At 38.7% G+C, this 13,212-nt stretch overlaps 1 protein-coding gene across 5 annotated transcripts; it reads right to left on the reverse strand.

The window, feature by feature from the left end:
* Nucleotides 1–14: 14 nt before the first annotated feature.
* HHLA2 (HERV-H LTR-associating 2) lies at nt 15–13,045 on the reverse strand. 5 transcript variants are annotated; one of them, XR_003252256.1, is made up of 7 exons: nt 11,853–12,752; nt 8,499–8,595; nt 7,177–7,497; nt 6,494–6,754; nt 4,461–4,754; nt 1,009–1,815; nt 15–894 (listed from the first exon to the last, which is right to left on the reverse strand). XR_003252256.1 is itself a non-coding variant. In XM_026058392.1 (7 exons), exons 3-7 carry the CDS (start codon nt 8,560–8,562, stop codon nt 1,658–1,660), a joined length of 1,098 nt encoding a protein of 365 aa, XP_025914177.1. In that variant the 5' UTR covers nt 8,563–8,595; nt 11,853–12,073; nt 12,992–13,045; the 3' UTR covers nt 15–1,657. The 5 variants fall into 5 exon arrangements, 4 of the variants coding, with proteins under 4 accessions (XP_025914177.1, XP_025914179.1, XP_025914175.1 ...); XM_026058392.1 differs by adding an exon at nt 12,992–13,045 and having other exon boundaries at nt 15–1,815; nt 11,853–12,073; XM_026058394.1 differs by having other exon boundaries at nt 15–306; nt 1,721–1,815.
* Nucleotides 13,046–13,212: the final 167 nt, after the last annotated feature.

The raw sequence follows: 13,212 nt of genomic DNA on the forward strand, positions 1-13,212 counted from the left end.
TTTCTTCTGTGAAACTTTATTTTCTTTTTAGGATACCCAAGTCCCAATCTTTCATTCAGACTCACCACACACAAATGTCAGTTGATTTGCACATTCTTTCCGTCAGTTTCTTTGCTTGATACTGCTGCTCAGATAATTACATTTCCATTTGCTTCCGGCTGTAACTCAGCCCGGTAGGTCAAGGAAGTCTTTGTTCTTCAAGCTTCGTTTTTAGCAGCAATCTCAGGAGCATCTGTGTTTGCAGAGAGGGTTTTTCCTTTTGGTATGTCAAGGTGCTCAGATGACTTCTCTTCTTTTCTTGCAATTCTAGCCAAAGCAAAAATGTTTGTAAGAACTAGTGATRTGTAAAATTAATCTTCTGGTAGGAACAGAAAAAGACATGTTCCTTATAGAGGTAAGAGTATTTTCTGTTTCAACATTAGCTGAGTAAAAGAAGCATCCATGTAAGAGTGCAGAAACATTCCTGTTTCTTCCATCCATGCCTCCATCAGTACAACAGAACTGTGTTAACCTGTAAGCTGTTCTGCTTCCTCTGATTATGGAATGTTAAAAGTGTCAAAAAGTCCCAAGTTAAGGGAATCTTGTCTAAATTCTTTCAAGCTTTGGTGTCTAAGGTTTTTCAATGAACTGGAACAGCTGCATCTCAAAAGTTGATTAGAGTTACAACTGACTAAAAAGAAACGTGCAAGAACATGGGGGCAAAAYGAGAAAAGATTGAGACTCAACCATTTTAGCGTTTGTTTGCTGATGCATATTTATCATCTCATGGTAACCACTGTAAAATGTCTCCTGAAGCTTTCCAAATTTGGGCAGTCAAAATCTTACAGCCCAGAGGAGTGCAAAGGTAGCTCTCTCTACGGTTAGGGCCATGCTGTCAACCACAGGAAGTTTTACCTTAAAAAATAAGAGCAAAAGCTGTTCTTTTTTTGTTTTGGTTTTGTTTAAGAATACTCACTATAAATGCAAAGGAAGGACAGAGAATTCTGTAAAACAGATCCAGCCTCTTACCAATGCATGAGCATGAAATCCACTGTCACGGAATAACTTGGAAGCCTAGAGGTTGAGCTCTGTTCACCACAAGCGTTTAGTGCAAAAGTAAGATGGATGAGATGGTGTGGATGGAAGAGAGGGAGTAAGGCCCAAAAGCAAATAGGTCCAAATAGCCTTGAATTCTGACCAGCTCAGGAGTTAGGCTGAGGAATGAAAAAATTTGAGGCAAAGAAATTACAGAGATATGCAAGCAGTTGTCTTTATTGCAGCATGGGAATTGGATATAATTTTTGGCCCCACTGCAGACTAGGTCTGTGCACTGTTTGAGGGTCTTTGTGTTTGGGKTTTTTTTTTTCCTTAAATAAGAGAAAATTAAACAATGTTTGATTATTTTTAAAGCAGCTTATCAAAAGATATTTGTGAAGGGTAACCAACTTTCTGATCTTTTCATAAAGCATAGGAGAACATCTGGTCAAGGGAAAGGCACGCTCACATTGTTACAACTAAAATACTATTGTGTAGAAGTACCAAGGAGGGCTTCTGGCCAAAGCAAAGAGCAAACATGAGGACAATTTTCTTATGCTTAGATATTTCTCATTTTACATTTTCAGTTTTTATTTGCATGCTTTTAAGCTATAGAAATCAAATTTATGTTTCGGTGAAACATTCAAGGTCTGAATTTCATCTTAATAGTACATTCAAAAATAACCCCCCTAATGACTGTACGTACCTTAAAGTAGCAATAGCCACAGGCTCCTATCACAGCCACTGGAATCATCACTCCTACCACAATTTTCCAGGTGGTATCTGAATTATTTGAACTTTCTTTGAAAATATAAATACCAAAGAGTTAAGTTCTTACACTGCAAAAGTAATGATGTTCGCTATTGTTCAATAAGTATATCAAGCCATGATTTTTCTTTTATTTATAATTTTAAAACTATGATTTAGGGAGAACCTCTCAGTTTCTTTTTGATGTTAATAATGCAATAATGGCCAAATTACTTGACTATAGTATAAGTAAAGACTTTAAATTGATACTTTAATGACTTAAGTGTGAATAGCTGAAAGCAGATTATTTTACTTAACTACACTGACACAGAATTCTGTATGTTCTCAGATAATATTATTTGAGGACTTCTTAATTCAAGCGGTATTTAAAAACAATTAATTGTCTGGTCTGGTAAACACTGTCTCCAGGTATAGTGCTATGTGCCATTAATAGTACTACTGATTGCCTACAGAACAACCCAGTAAGCGCTACTGAGCCTGGACCACAGATTTTATGATTTCTATTGTGAAATATTTGCAACTTTCATCTAAAACATTTCCCAACTTTATGATGCAACCATGCAGTCCAGGTGAGCACAAGAAGCAGCAGATCCTGAAGTGGTAACAGCCTCCACAGAGAAGAGCCCAGTCTAGTAGAGGTCGGTCCTATATGGTACTGAGCCCCTCATCACTCCAGCAGATTTCAACAACCTGAAACCACTCAGACTCACAGGACTCATTCCTTTCTTTTCTTTTTTTTTTTTTTAAATGGACGTTTCTTCCACTTTAGGTTTCCTTTCTGCTGCTGTGTCCTGTGAAAAATTTTTTTWAAATTCTTCACTTCTCTGAAAACTCCCTATGGCTGTCCAGCCATGAAAAATTAAATTGCCAAAGCATTTAATCTAGTCATTGTTCTTAGCTTGGTTCTCTCCCCACATGCAGATGTATGCTTACATCTTGTCAGCTCTTTTGGTAGAGCTGGGACCTTCCTTTACACAAGGGAAGACCTCTGTAAATATTGCAAATCCATCTAATTTTTCCCATAAAAGTCTCCTTTACAGTATGCTTGGAAATCTTAGTGATGGTTGAGCAGCTGCTGTGCTATTACCACTATACATTATACTTATGCCCTACTGTCTATATCCACTTACCCTATGCTTTCATTCTGTGCTGCCACGAGGATGCTAATCTCTTTGATAAATGTTTTCCCAATTCCATATAATGCATTTCTGGTCCATGAGTAGAAAAATTCTGAGTGGCACAATAATTTAGCCACTAAGGAGAGGATTTATATCATCCACAGCTGCTGTAAGGTCCCTCTGCAGCGAGGGGCTAGAGAAAGGCATTTGTAAAAGACAATTCTGAACAAATTTGGACTGGAGAGCTAGCTTTCCCTTTCCTCTGTTCCCTCTCTCTCTCCAGTAAATTTACAGAGAGCCTGATGGACTGCACACCTAAGTTAGGAGCATCAGTTGGGTGTGTAACGCCTTGGGGGTGTCCTGTACCCTCTGCTTCAGAGGTACAATATTAGGTTTACAGGATAAGGAAGATGATGCTGGATTTTGAGCTGCAAGGAAGTGTCTGACAGAACAGTTTTCTTTAAAATAACTCTCCTCCTCCTTCAGATTGCATATACCCATTGCCATTTAAAATATACTACATACCAGTGAAATGTTTTAAAACATAGCCCTAATCAAGTTTGTAGACTGAAACTAAGCTATCATGGGGGGGAGGGGAGGGAACACAACAATTTGCAGTTATTATTACTTATTCTATTCCCTTTTCTGCTATGTTGCCTTTATTTTTCAAGCCATACTACTGACTTGTTTCAAATTCTCTTCTTGCTTAAAAAACTAAATGGTGAGCTCTATACCATTTTTTCTTTCAGGCTTTTAGGTGATTGCAAATAATTGCTTAAGATTCCTATGTGCTATTGGTTGAATGGTTTTCCTGTTTCTACCTTCGAACTGCCAGTTCAAGGAGGCAGCATCCCAAACAGCATACTATTTTTGAACGAATTTGTAATTTGTTTTCACTATAATTTTAAAAAGCTGAAGTAAATTTTTAATCTTCAGTAAGAATTTTCAACAGGTGGGAAATTCAATCAGCAACTCTCCTTGAAACTGGAGATAATGAAATAACTGTAGCTAAGAGTTCACAGCTGCAAATCTACTACAGCTCATAGAACTTAAGCATGCATACAAACATATGTATTTCTAAGTCTAAAAAAAAAAAAGCTTTAAAAATATCAACAACTGTGTGCTCTCCTCAACAAGGTTTCTTCAGCAGGAAAAACTGTAGAGCAAATTTATACCACATTTTTGGGCTTCCCTGCGTGCTCCCCACTACCTTTAAAGCTCTGTATTTGCTATTAACACAGCATTTAGAAGGTGATTCTGTAAGTTGCTCTGAGCTCTCAGTTCTGAATGCAGTCAGCAGGAAATGATGGCATTCACCAGTTTTCAAACCTTTGACCATAATAAGCTGTTGATTGAAGAAATACAATCTTCCAGTCTTTAAATAAATACATTTTAGGTAACATTTTTTTCCCCTAGGACAACTCTAATACCATATCTCTTCTACCCACTTGTATCTATTGTGCAAGATGTTTTTTCTCAATATTTTACAGATTTCTGATTGACCCTCTGCATTCCCCTCACTAGCTCCCATCCTCTGATGTGGAGACAGCAGTGACTTACCAACATGCAAAGTTCTCACAATAAGTTTTGTGTAGCGAGGTGTTGAAATATTACAAAGATATTCTCCACCGTCGTTTGCAGTAAGATTACTTAACATCAGTGAAAAGTCAGCTTGGTTAATTTGAGCTCGTGGCTGGTAAGAGTGAGATGTACCATTGAAGGAGGCCAGGACTGAAATGACTGCATTTCTGTTTATTGTCCAGACAACGCTGAAACCTTCAGTGTGTGAAGAAGTGTAATCAATGTATTCACAAGGAATTGCAGTGCTATTTCCTTCCACACTGGACAGTTGCTCTGAAACAGATAATTGAAAAACCCTCAGGAATATTTTGGAAAATATTTTAAAAGCTATTTAAATTTTTCTGAAATTTAAACTGATTGATTGTACTACAATTCTAAAAACATATTTCATTATTTTGATATTGTATTCGAACATTACCGTAAGCTTCTACAAATATCTGAATTTGGATTTTTTTTTTAAGAGAGATATTAAGAAATGCAGGGGCTTTTCAGAACAAACCTACAAGAAAATTCTGATTGGTATTAGTCTCTACTTATGAAAACTGGTTTTGTTTTCATTTGACTATTTCTCTTCTAATTGGTTTCAGTTTCTGGGAGACACTAATAAAAGTGATTCAGCCTAGTCTGAATATACTGTTTAAAGCAGCATGAAATTCTAAGTGTAAGGAGTGGAGAGAAAATGCAACTAATCAGATACCTGCATACTGAAAGAACAAAGCTGTTAAAACACAGTTTGCTTTATTAAAGTAATAAAATGATTATATTTAGTTTAAAAATACTATATTTAGTTAGAAATAACTTTTAGATACAGCAGCCTTAAGTCCTTTATCTGTGCTGAACACTTACATTCAATGAATGGCTTTTAAAAAAAGAAGGGAGGGAAAGGGCAGGTAATGGGCACTAATGTCTAATGATTGTATAAAATACTAACATAGGATGAATTAATAACACAGCACAACTATCAATTTAACTGCAGGGATTTGCTGCAAAGGAAGGAAAAGCACAGAGCAGGCTGTGGTGGCTGGCAGGCCACTGGAGAGGAAACTAGTACGTTATTTTGACATGGTATACCCAGGCTTGGTTGGAGTGGGGCTGAAAGCCATTAGGGGAAAGCAAAACAAAACTGTACCCCATGCTGCTATTATCTAAGGAAAATGAAAGCAGTATATTCTCAAAGGGTTCCATTGAGACAATAGATGGATTTGCGTAAATTCAAACAAAAATGTAATAAAATGTAGCATTTTCTCTTCCAGTTCAGAAGGACAAATTAATAAGAGACATTTATAGTGCACTTGTTACCTAATATGATACCATACTTGAAACCTACCATAATTGCGCGCTATTGTAAATTAAAAACAATGTGCTTGTCTGAAAGTGTGTATATCAGATTGGGAACTGACAGAGTTCTGGGTACGTTAGGGAGAAATCAGGGCAATGGAGGCAGCCAAGCGTATCTGACAAGGGAACTGCTCTTGCATTGCTGTTGGTCCAATTAAGAAATATTTCCTAAGAGATACGTGAGGTTGAAAAGCTCCAGTTACTTACCGAACTGTATTTCCAGTGAATACCTGGGATTGCACGAGCAGGACAAAATGGGGACTTTAAATTTCACAGCGCTGCTCTTCCTTAACTAACAAATAAGCTGCTGTTTGCCCAAATCTGAACAGTGCTTGCTGCTCTTCCTTCCCTTGCTCCCTCAACACTGAACCTGGGCGCGTAAGAACGCACTTTGAGTAAAAAGAAAAAATCAAACGGTACTGAACAAACTCAGGCAAAGAATAGGGAATGGACTGAGCAAGGAACATAGGTATCTATAGCAGCAGTCAAACCTTCCCCTCCCTTGCATAACCCACATGTACACTAAGGCTTTCATGTATCTTGGCTCGGCTCAATAGAGTGCAAAGATCAATTATTATGCACCTCTCAGAACATGAAACTGAAAAGGAAAAGAAGTTCAGAAAAAAGCCAGTGATCCAGTAATGGCACAGGAAGCGACTGTAGTTCGTTCCTACCTTCCATCTTCCATTCAGCAGTCCACTCTTCATCAGCGAGGTAAATATGACACTGGTAAGAGGCAGATGTGTTTGCAATGTTCTGGACACTTCTAACAGTATAGAGAATTCCAACCCTGGTCTCCTCTGGATCTGTTTGTTGGATCAATGTGTTGCCTTGTGTCCAATTTATATGTGGCACTGGATAAGTAAGAAAGGCAGAGCACTTCAGCATCCTTTCTGTGTCTGTCTTTCGGTATTCCAGTGCATAATAAGGGAAAACTGTAAATATAAAGAAGTCCTATTACTTTYAAAATACTTTTTAATTTGAAGTGATTGGACTTTTGAAATATTATTGGGGCAAATGAACATAACTGAGAAAGAAATTTAATCTGTTTTGTTTCAGAAGACAGTATAGCATTATTTACTGTCAATGCTGGGGTTTATACTGTTCTGAGAATCCACATTATGTATTTAAAACTCACGTACGCTATCTCATTACTCTTTAGAAATCACCATGCAGTAGGTTATGAGAACAAACTCTGCACTGTGATTTTTCAACAGAGAAAATGAATTGCATGGGAACACTAGCAGGCCAAAAAGGTGCTCTGTTGGGTTGGAGAATTTCAGTTCCATGTGACAAATAATATGGTGTAATCCAATTTCTATTGGTGCAATCCAATCAGTTTTGATGTCTTACTGACCTCTAACGTGCAGCACGACATCCTCTTCTGTTTTAGTTTGCTGTGTTCCCACATAGCAATGATAAAGGCCCCCATCAGTAAAGGTCAGGTTACTCAGTTTCAAGGAGGCATTTCCAGTACTGATGTCCTCGTGAAAAAGGAGCGTTCTGTTTCTGTAGTCCATGTCTTGGCTTCCTAGTTGATCCCTCTGGTAGTAGTAGCTGTGCACATTTTTGTCATTTTTCTTCCAGTAAATTACTACATCATTACCAGGTGGAAAAAAGCAAGGGAGGATGCAATCTCTAGAAAACTGTCCCGTTACTGTTTTCTGTTCTGTAGAACCTAAAGCACATAAATGTTACTGAATAAATTAGATTAAATCCAGTCTACATATATATTTCTGCTCCTCCTTTCCCCTGACAAAAATGCTCTGGCAAGTAGAACACTCCTACTGCTGGCTTCAACAACATGCTCTTTTAAGGATTTTCTGTAATCCTCAGCACAGGTCTCTGGGACAGGAAGGGAGGAGCAACAATGATGTCTTTACTCCACTTTATTCCACTTAGTATTATAATGCAGGGCTCTGGTCTTCGAACTTGTAATCAGTTTAAGTAGGTAAACAGACTAAACACCTATAACCTCACACACACCTATATGCAAACAAGCATGCTTTCACCTTAGCACCTGAGCTTCAAATGATTTCCAAAAGTACCACAAAAATACCACCAACATAAACCAGTTGAAGGAGTCCCCACCCTCAGGCTGCAGTTTGCCATTCACTTAAACCATCATATGGCCACACTGCAATGATCTGGGTTACAAATAAACCTCACATAGTTCCAAATGGTTGTATCATCACAAAAAAAAAAAACAGGATGCAATCGTGCAACTTCTTAAAATGGCTTCACCACCACAACTGCTGTCATGGAACTCTGTCACAGCCTCCTGGGACAGTCCGGATTGCTTTTCCTCAGCCACTTCAGTGCAAAGTGAATCAATTTACTTCAAATCATTTTCAGTATTAGCTGACAATGACCAAGCTAGCTGACTTTGTACAGAAGTGGCTGCTGAGCAGTCGCACAATGGACTCCACCAGCTGAGCCGTGTGAAGGTGACCACTAGCAGAAAGGTGGAGCACAGCCGGGGCGCTCAGTGTGTTCAATGACCACGGCCATTTGTGCAGTGACCTTCCAAACAGTCTTCTTTTGCTTCAAGAGTGCTTTACCTTAACACAGATTCATTCTTTACCATTATTACTTTAACAGTGCTTCACTTAATTCACTATCAAAAAAAAAGTAGTAGTTGTCTTATCATTTTTCATAAACAAAATGTCTAAAACCTACCCCAAACAGTAGAGCATATATGAAAGAAATAGATGAGAAGAGATGATATCTTCTGTTCCGTCATGTCTTCTTTGGTTGATAGTAGACCCACTTCTAACTGACAACATAAAAGAAGGGGAAGAAAACCTGTTTAAATGCAGGTAAAAGGCTTATGCTAATCACATAATTTTCTTCGTATAGTATTTCAAGGACTGTAGGCCTTTGTAACAGGTATTTGTTCGTAACAGTTTAGGCTTAGATTTTCAGCTGTAAGGTCTTTAAGTAATGTTATATATCTTACAATGAATGAGGATCTCTCATCATCACATAATCCCTTGCAGATTTAAAGATTCTATTTATTTTAAATGTGTTTACCCTCAGTGTTCTTATAGGGTTAGTGAACGTTAATTATCACAATTCATAAATATGACACTGAGGAAAAATGGTCAAGTGTTGTTTCCAAGAAAATGTAAGAAGTCCCTTAACAAGCCAGATTTTCCTAGTTTCTAAAATAGGCCCCTGATTACTGCAACATTTATCTTTCTGTGACGCGGAAATTTGCCTGCATTTTCAAAAATTGCAGATACAAAGAACTTTTCATGTTTTGCTCTTCACTCGATTGAAAGGGCATAGGCTGGACTTCCAAAAATGTATACACAGAAATCTAGGGTAGAAATATGCATGAGGAGGAGGAGGAGAAGAAGGAGGAGGTTCTCCCTTCAAATCTGGTTTGTCAGCTGAACGACAATAAACTGAGGAAGCTCGCACACACAGAATTAGAAATTAATAATCTTATTGTATCTGCTAGACCACACAATTCCTCCACCCAGGTGCAGTATTCTAAAATACAACATCATGGTGGAGAAATTACCCTATGAATAAAATAGCCTTAGAAGAGGCAAAGAGCTCCCCCTACTCCTTCTCCCCTCCCCAAAGGACAGCTATAGGTAGCTTTCCTAACTTACCCAGGGCACAGGTTTAGCCAAGCTTGCTAACCAGTTCTTTTAACAATAACAAACAATTTTGACTGGTGTGTTTAAGTGTATTAGTAACAGATGCAAATCTTACTTCATAAGGTATTTGCACATTGTTTCTTTTGTAGAGCTAGGCTGATTATTTTATGTAATCTCAATTTTATTTGAAAACAAAATAAGGTGGCACCAAAACATTAAACCTGAGACAGAGAAGGTGCAAGACTGAAACAAAGACTTATGATCTATAATTTTTTTAATCCATGATAGTTATGCCCAGTAATTGCTAATATCTGCCTTTACACTGGCAAGTGGTGTGCATTATGTTTTCCTGGCCAACACATTTGCCCACTTGTCCATCATCTCCAGACTTGATTAATGCAATACATCATGCTTGATGCTTGAATTTCAGGAACTGTAGTCAATGCTAAATTCCCTTTAGCAAGCACTCTGACACATTATTAATAGAGAGCTTGTGCAGTTTGGCAGTGATGCKCTGGGAATAACACGGATCCAACAGTACCTCTGCAGCGTCTTTGTGGCCTGCATCTGGCTCGCCTGTTCTAACTGCACTCTATAATGCTGTAGTGAAATACAGAACTGGAACTCGTTCGCTGTAAATTTTCCTGTTCAGCACAAGTCTTAGCTTTGGGTTTTCCCATTGTAGTGTGTTGAGAAAAATGTTTGTCACTTTAAGTTACAGAACAGCTTCTTATAGGAATTGATTATGCTCTTAATGACCCTGAAATTTAGAAGAGAGACAGTAGCGGAGGGTAGAATAGAAGGTGAACAGGGGAAAGACCATTCAGTAAGTCCCCTAATGCCGAAACTAGGATGACATCGGATGAAATAAATACCGTGGCTAAACTGCAGAACCTGCTGCCATAGAAAGTTCTGAATGCCAAAATTCCTGTGGATTAGAAAACGATTAAGCAAAATCCCACTAGTCCTTGCCTGATTTTCATTTTTGAGCAAAAAGAACCTCTACTCTGATTCAGAAAGTCCTTCAGCCAATGACAGCTGGGAGGGGATATCAGGGAAATGTAATTCATATCTGTCACATTCTAGGTCTATATAATCATGGCTGTCAAAAGAGGAACTCTGAAAAATTCAAGTTTTTAGTTAATTTAATTCAAGGCTAAAAACTAGCTACCTGAACACTTGCCAGTTTCTTTCTTTGTACCAGAACATTAACACCATTTCACTTTCTATGCTTCTGCAGAAAATCTTGAAGATTGTAGGCTCTGGCAAATACGCTTTTCAAAATTTGGGGCCTTATAAGTATGAGGTACATGTATGCTGATATTGAGAGTCCCACTGCAAGGTACCAAAGAAACATGGTGTTCTGTTTGCTACAGACCTAACCGTCATTACCAAGAAATCATACTCTGTATGTGGCTGTATAGTGAAATGTCAATACAAAATTATTTAAAAGAACAGCACACAACTAGAATTAAGATCACTGCAGTAATGTGAGTTACTGGTGCTCTACTTTTCAGGGGATTTACTTCATATAGAACAACCACAGACTCAATTTGATGGCAGAAGCTCTGTCAGGTTTCCTGACAACAAGGCAAGACACTAAAATGCTTCTTCCAAGAACACATACAAGTAGGTCAGCCAAACAGCTGAGACAGTGCTAGGAGCAACAGGAAACTTGTTTTGGCCACTGCATGAAAAGAACATCAAAAGGCGATTTTTTTTTTTTATTGGTCAGTGATCAAATCACATGCACCAGGTACTGCATCATACTATACTTTGCACTTGACCAGCACCCTGATCAGAGCATTCACTTATACAGTTACTGGGACCAATCTCTGTTTAATAAACTTTTCTCAGTCACCCGCTTTTGGAGCAGCCATGCATATTGTAACATTCTCCGAACACTGCTAAACAAAAGTAAAAAGTTATTTATTCTTTAATAAAAATTACTCTGATTTATTCCTTATCAAGGTAACTTAACAACAGCACATTGCAAGTACACACACGCTCGTGAGAACTGGAAATGCAAGAGGATTTCGAATTTTATCAGCAAGCAAACAAGAAACTCAAACATGGAAAGTTTTGAAAAAACATGTTAATCACATACTGATAAAATCCTGTACTAGCCCTAATGATACTAACTTTCCAGAGTTTTCCAATTAAATCTTCAGGAGCCATTTTAGGTAGTATCAGTCCTCTGCCTTCCCCCTGCTAAAACTCTATGACTTAAATCGTAACTGCATACTTGAGCTGTTGAGAAATGCTCCTGCAGGAAGAAGGCTCCCACATTCTAAATGTACACCTTTTTTTAGGAAGAAGACCTAAAATATTGTTTTTACCTCAATATACATGTATAGTCCCTCCCACCCATAATTTATAACATCAGAGTTGTTATAAGAAGATTTGTTTTTGTTTTTTTTACCTCTTCTGACTTCACAAGTAGCCCAAAAGTTCAGAGTCCTGTCAATTGTCAGGTGTTTCTCGGAGGCAGGGTTATAGGTTGTGTGTGTATATATATATATATATAAAATATATATATATTCATATAAAATGAACATATAGCTTTCTCTTCCAGAATGGTGGAACTGTGTCTCTTTCCTGCTTCTCTCACAGCCACACCTACACATGCCAGATATATTTCATCTGCAAGTACATTCCAATTACACAACAGAAAGTAACTTTTTTATACCATTGCTTTTGGGGTGGAGGTATGCAGTAGTCCCAGCCCCTACTCATAAAGACTAAAGTTTCCACGCCTCTGCATTCCCTGCTTTTGCTCTTAACCACCTTTCTGCCTGGCTTAATTGAACGAGCATTTTAATAATTCCTGCAAGCTGTAAATGAGTAACAGAAGAAATTAATTATTGCCAAATATGTGGTTTCACTAGCAGCAGTGATACCACTTTGGGATTGCAACTGTGCATTATGAGAGCATAAGTGCTGTAGCCACAGTACAAAGACTGGCAATTCTTGTATTTTTATTAATGCGTAATTTATGAATCTCACTCATGGATTGAGAGGTAAATTCTGTACAGACACTGGGCAAAAAGAACTTACAATCTTAAATATAAACCAAGACGTAAATCAGTATGATGCTGTTCTTGGAAAGCTGGTAGTCTTAAACAAGAACAGTACATGCATTAGGCTGTCTTGCAGCATTAGATAACCAATTTTCTCTTCTCTCTAACAGTAGTAATTTACTAGCACTTCATTTTCTCTGGGCAATTGAAACACCATGTTAGGTGATTTTCAACAGAAGAACCCGATAGTACAACTGAAATTAGGGAAGAGGGCTTGCAACAACTAAAAAAGGGGGGGGGGGGAAGGGAAGCAAAAGGGAACAGGCTCCGCCAAAATCAAAGCAAGTGTAAACAGTAGGACTGTGCCTACACGACCTGTCTCCTGGTTTCCTCCAAGGACTAGGCTTCCACCCCCCTTTCCTATGCACAAGCCCAGAGAGCACAGCCTTTCAGCGCGCAACTGCAGCACTGCTTGTGAGGTCAAAGCCAAAGACCCCGTAGARAGCCCTTGCTTGTGCATAAAAGCGCAAAGCTCGGTCACCTATTAGGTAAAGGAAAGCAGCTAAGGGGGGCACTTCGGAAATGTTTTTAAAAAAACGCCCCCCACCCCGCCTATTGAACAAGGACGCCATGTTCCCTCGCCACCCCCCTGGGTACGGAGCGGAAGTGACGRCCGCGACGCTTTCTCGTCCCTCCCTCTCATCCGCGGAATTCAGGAGGCGGGGCCGGGGRGGGGGAAGCGGCGCTGTGCCGTAACGGAGT

The sequence above is a fragment of the Apteryx rowi genome, unplaced genomic scaffold (genome assembly GCF_003343035.1).
Source record: "Apteryx rowi isolate R43461 unplaced genomic scaffold, aptRow1 scaffold_146, whole genome shotgun sequence".
Classification (NCBI taxonomy): domain Eukaryota; kingdom Metazoa; phylum Chordata; class Aves; order Apterygiformes; family Apterygidae; genus Apteryx; species Apteryx rowi.

Excerpts from the sequence above, each read along its gene's own strand:
- HHLA2 (XM_026058392.1), bottom strand. The coding sequence starts at position 8,562 with ATGACGGAACAGAAGATATCATCTCTTCTCATCTATTTCTTTCATATA. Across the intron at positions 6,755-7,176 it reads TGTCGTGCTGCACGTTAGAG|TTTTCCCTTATTATGCACTG; the intron begins GTCAGTAAGACA and ends TTATATTTACAG. Across the intron at positions 4,755-6,493 it reads TGCTGAATGGAAGATGGAAG|AGCAACTGTCCAGTGTGGAA; the intron begins GTAGGAACGAAC and ends TATCTGTTTCAG.